Source organism: Sorghum bicolor, chromosome 5, assembly GCF_000003195.3.
Source record: "Sorghum bicolor cultivar BTx623 chromosome 5, Sorghum_bicolor_NCBIv3, whole genome shotgun sequence".
Taxonomy (NCBI): Eukaryota; Viridiplantae; Streptophyta; class Magnoliopsida; order Poales; family Poaceae; genus Sorghum; species Sorghum bicolor.
In genome coordinates this window covers 7,183,926-7,187,608 of record NC_012874.2, presented here as the reverse complement: position 1 = coordinate 7,187,608, position 3,683 = coordinate 7,183,926, and the positions used below count along the sequence as shown (strand labels likewise).

Sequence of the window (3,683 nt, the reverse complement as noted above, 5' to 3'; positions counted from 1 at the left end):
CCAACCAGCCCAGCCCAGCCCAGCCCAGCCCCGGGCGGCGCCAAAACAGCTGACGCAAGCGATGACAAAATCCTCCCCTCGCCCTCATATCCCACCGCCCACTCCTCTCTCTTCACCCTCCGATGCGCGACACGCGTCCGCTTCGCCTTCGAGTCAACCTGCCTGCTCACCCGCTAGCCTCGAGTAGGGCCCGGCCCCACCCCGTCCCCAAGTTGCACGTGCGTCACATCGAGCCCGCCCGTCCGTCGACACGCGTCCGCACACCACCCGTCCGGCTATAAGTAACCGCAGGTACGGCTGCGCGATGTTCCATTCCAAAAGCTCTCCAGCTAGTCGTCTCCTCCAACCAGCAGAGAGGCCGCGCGCGAACGAAGCGAAGGCCCCAGCACAGCAATCAGCTGAGCTCTCCTCGTCCTCGCCCTGCTCGTCTCGAACCTCGAAGCTCTCCAATCCGCCGGTCGATCGCCGGAGGTTGCTAAGGTCGTGCCGGATCGATCGATCGACGACGACCGAGATCGATCGAATGGACTGCGGTGGCGCGCTGCAGCTCCCGCCCGGGTTCCGGTTCCACCCCACCGACGACGAGCTGGTGATGTACTACCTCCTCCGCAAGTGCGGCGGCCTGCCCCTCGCCGCGCCGGTCATCGCCGAGGTCGACCTCTACAAGTTCGATCCATGGCAGCTCCCAGGTCCGTAAAGCGATCGATCAGTCGTCAGTGTTAATTATTAATTATCCGAGGTGACCTCTCATCAGATTTGCTGACGGGATCCAATCGGTGTGATTGCAGAGAAGGCGTATGGTGGGGAGAAGGAGTGGTACTTCTTCTCGCCGAGGGACCGCAAGTACCCGAACGGGTCGAGGCCGAACAGGGCGGCCGGGACGGGGTACTGGAAGGCCACCGGCGCCGACAAGCCCGTCGGGTCGCCGCGCCCCGTCGCCATCAAGAAGGCCCTCGTCTTCTACGCCGGCAAGCCGCCCAAGGGCGTCAAGACCAACTGGATCATGCACGAGTACCGCCTCGCCGACGTCGACCGTTCCGCCGCCGCACGCAAGAAGACCAACAACGCCCTCAGGGTACGTGATTATATATATTCATTCACTGCTACTCCATCCTGCTGCTGATTCATATATAGCTGATCGAGGAGATATTTCTGACTACTACTTTCAGTTAGAGAAAAAAAAAATTATAGAGAATTTTTTTTTTAAAAAAAGGATTGATCTTTGCTTTTACCAATGTTATGTCACAACAAGAAACAGTGGATGGAAATGTGCTGTGTTTGTTAGGCTTGCAAGTTGCAACTATGCAGATTAGTTAAAGAGAGGAGGGATTGAAAAAGGTAGGCGTGCAAATTGTCCATTTGCAGCAGGCAGGCAGCAGGCATGCTCGCGTCGCGGTGTCCCTTTTGCGACAGCGCGCGCGGCTACTTGGGCAGCCGCAGGGATAGGCTCTAGAGACATGTAAAGCGCGGGCGGGCGGCATGGCGTCATGGCTCACGCACGCCGGGATAGAGACAAGCGCGCGCGGCAACCAACCAACCATGGCGGGCGGGCGGGCGGGCGGTCGGCCAGATCGAGCAGCCGCGCGCCGCCTGATCGCCCGCGCCCGCGAACAAATGACCAAACGCGCACCGAATCCGACGACGACCGACGTCACGTCGGCACGTCGACATCATCTCCAAGCCTCCTCTCCAATCTCCAATCCAACGCGTAGTAAAAAGAAAAACCAATCAGCTTCTTCGATTGACTTTGTCGTCTCACTTGAATTTCGCGTGGATTTGGTGGCTGAAATCTTTGTTTCATTGATTATCTTTGCAGCTGGATGACTGGGTGCTGTGCCGGATCTACAACAAGAAGGGCGTGATCGAGCGGTACGACACGGTGGACGACGACGCCGACGACGCCGTGGCAGAGGACGTCAAGCCTGCGCCGGCGTCCAGGAATAACCCGCGCGGGACCGCCAGTGGCCGCGGCGGGGCAGCAGCAGCAGCGGCGCCGATGAAGGTGGAGTTCCCGGAGTACGGTGGGTACTACGACTACGAAGACCTCGAGGCGACGCCGTCGGCGGGGATGCTGTGCTTCGATCGCCCGTCGGCCGCGGTCCCGACGGCCCCAGCCTCTGCGCCCGCGCCCGCGCCCGGGCCGGCGCTGTCGTCGCCGCCGCCGGCGGCGGACTCGGACCCAGAGCGCGACGACGACTCGAACAACTCCGTGGCGTGGACGATGCACCACACGCACGCGCACACGGACAACTACTCCAGCTGCGGCTCCGAGCACGTGCTGTCGCCGTCGCCGGACCTCCCCGACCGCGACCACGCCGAGAGCCAGTCCGCCGGGTTATGGTGGCCCGTCGGCGTCGGCGGCGACTGGGCCGCCGCCGAGGACGGGTTCATGGTCGACGTCGACGTCGACGACGGGAGCTCGCTGTTCGGGCCGCCGTCCCCGGGGCTGCCGTTCGCTCGCGTCGACGCCGCCGCGTTCGGCGACATGCTCGCGTCGTACCTCCACAAGCCGTTCTGAAGCAAGCCCCTGATCGTCTCGGCCAGTCACCACTGACATGGACGTTCTGGTCGTCGTGTACCTCGGTTCAGGTCGTCGTGCACCGTTGCGTGCTCGACCTTTTGGGCACAGCTGCGCCGCATGCATGGAGATCGATGAGGGCTGAGCATGGTGGATGACTTGTGACGATCATGGTGGGTACTTGGTAGAGGAGCTTGCTAGCCGTCGGATCTGCTGGCCTCGGATTAATCTGACTGTCAGTTTTTGGTCGCGTCAAGTACGTAGCTGACAACTAAGAATGAAGCCTACTCGATTCAGGGGCTGTTGAATTGTTGTTGGTGGCATGGTGTATGTAATCTAGTCTAGTCTAGTCTAGTTCTAGCTGTACTTAGAATTGGTTTCAGGTTAATTAGTGGCAAACAGGCAACGAGCTTTAATTTGGTTTTGTTGAGTGTTTATGCACTATAATTGCAACGTCATGCATGTACTAGAGTCGCTCTCAGCGGTCGCTTTCTCGTGACAGGGCCGGGAAGCCGAAAAATTTTGTAATGCAATTATCTAATAAAGTGTTGTAACTTGTAATTATATGTAGTATGTGTTTGCCTCATGCTCTTTGCTGCCCTTCTGCCTAATCTCAATGAATAATGGATGTTCTGGTGCACAGGGTTAACAAAAGTGCCTTTCAGAAATCAGGAGTGTGTGTACCGTGTGTACGTACATAGATACCAGCCAGAAGCGCAAATTTGTGTGCCGTGACAGTGTTCTGCAGTAAAAGAGTTTGGATTTTTGTCTCTCGTGATTAAGTGCTGTCTCTTTCAGCGTGCTACCCCTCTCGTGGCACTTTTTGTCACGGGGAATGTGATCGATGCTGGGAATATCGGGGAATATCATGCCTGTTGATGCTGAATCCAAATTCCAAGTCATGACATGATGCGGCTGCGAAATGTCAGACGAGCGAGACCTGCTTTTGAAACATCAGCCTTCGTTTAGTTCACCCAAAGCTCAATTTTTTTTAAGATTTCTCGTCACATCAAATTTTGCGGCATATGTATATAAAAAATTAAATATAAATAAATAAATAACTAATTACATAGTTTAACTATAATTTATAAGACAAATCTTTTGAATTTAGTTAGTTTATGATTAGACAATAATTATCAAATAAAAACGAAATGCTACGATATAA

General features: G+C 56.0%; 1 protein-coding gene across 1 annotated transcript; it reads left to right on the top strand.

Annotated features, from left to right (window-relative positions):
* LOC8079742 (NAC domain-containing protein 71) lies at window positions 309-3,082 on the top strand. Its single transcript, XM_002450389.2, has 3 exons — window positions 309-689; window positions 789-1,075; window positions 1,817-3,082. Exons 1-3 carry the CDS (start codon window positions 524-526, stop codon window positions 2,516-2,518), a joined length of 1,155 nt encoding a protein of 384 aa, XP_002450434.1. The 5' UTR covers window positions 309-523; the 3' UTR covers window positions 2,519-3,082.

Excerpts from the sequence above, each read along its gene's own strand:
- LOC8079742 (XM_002450389.2), top strand. The coding sequence starts at position 524 with ATGGACTGCGGTGGCGCGCTGCAGCTCCCGCCCGGGTTCCGGTTCCAC. Across the intron at positions 690-788 it reads CGATCCATGGCAGCTCCCAG|AGAAGGCGTATGGTGGGGAG; the intron begins GTCCGTAAAGCG and ends GTGTGATTGCAG. Across the intron at positions 1,076-1,816 it reads AGACCAACAACGCCCTCAGG|CTGGATGACTGGGTGCTGTG; the intron begins GTACGTGATTAT and ends TTATCTTTGCAG.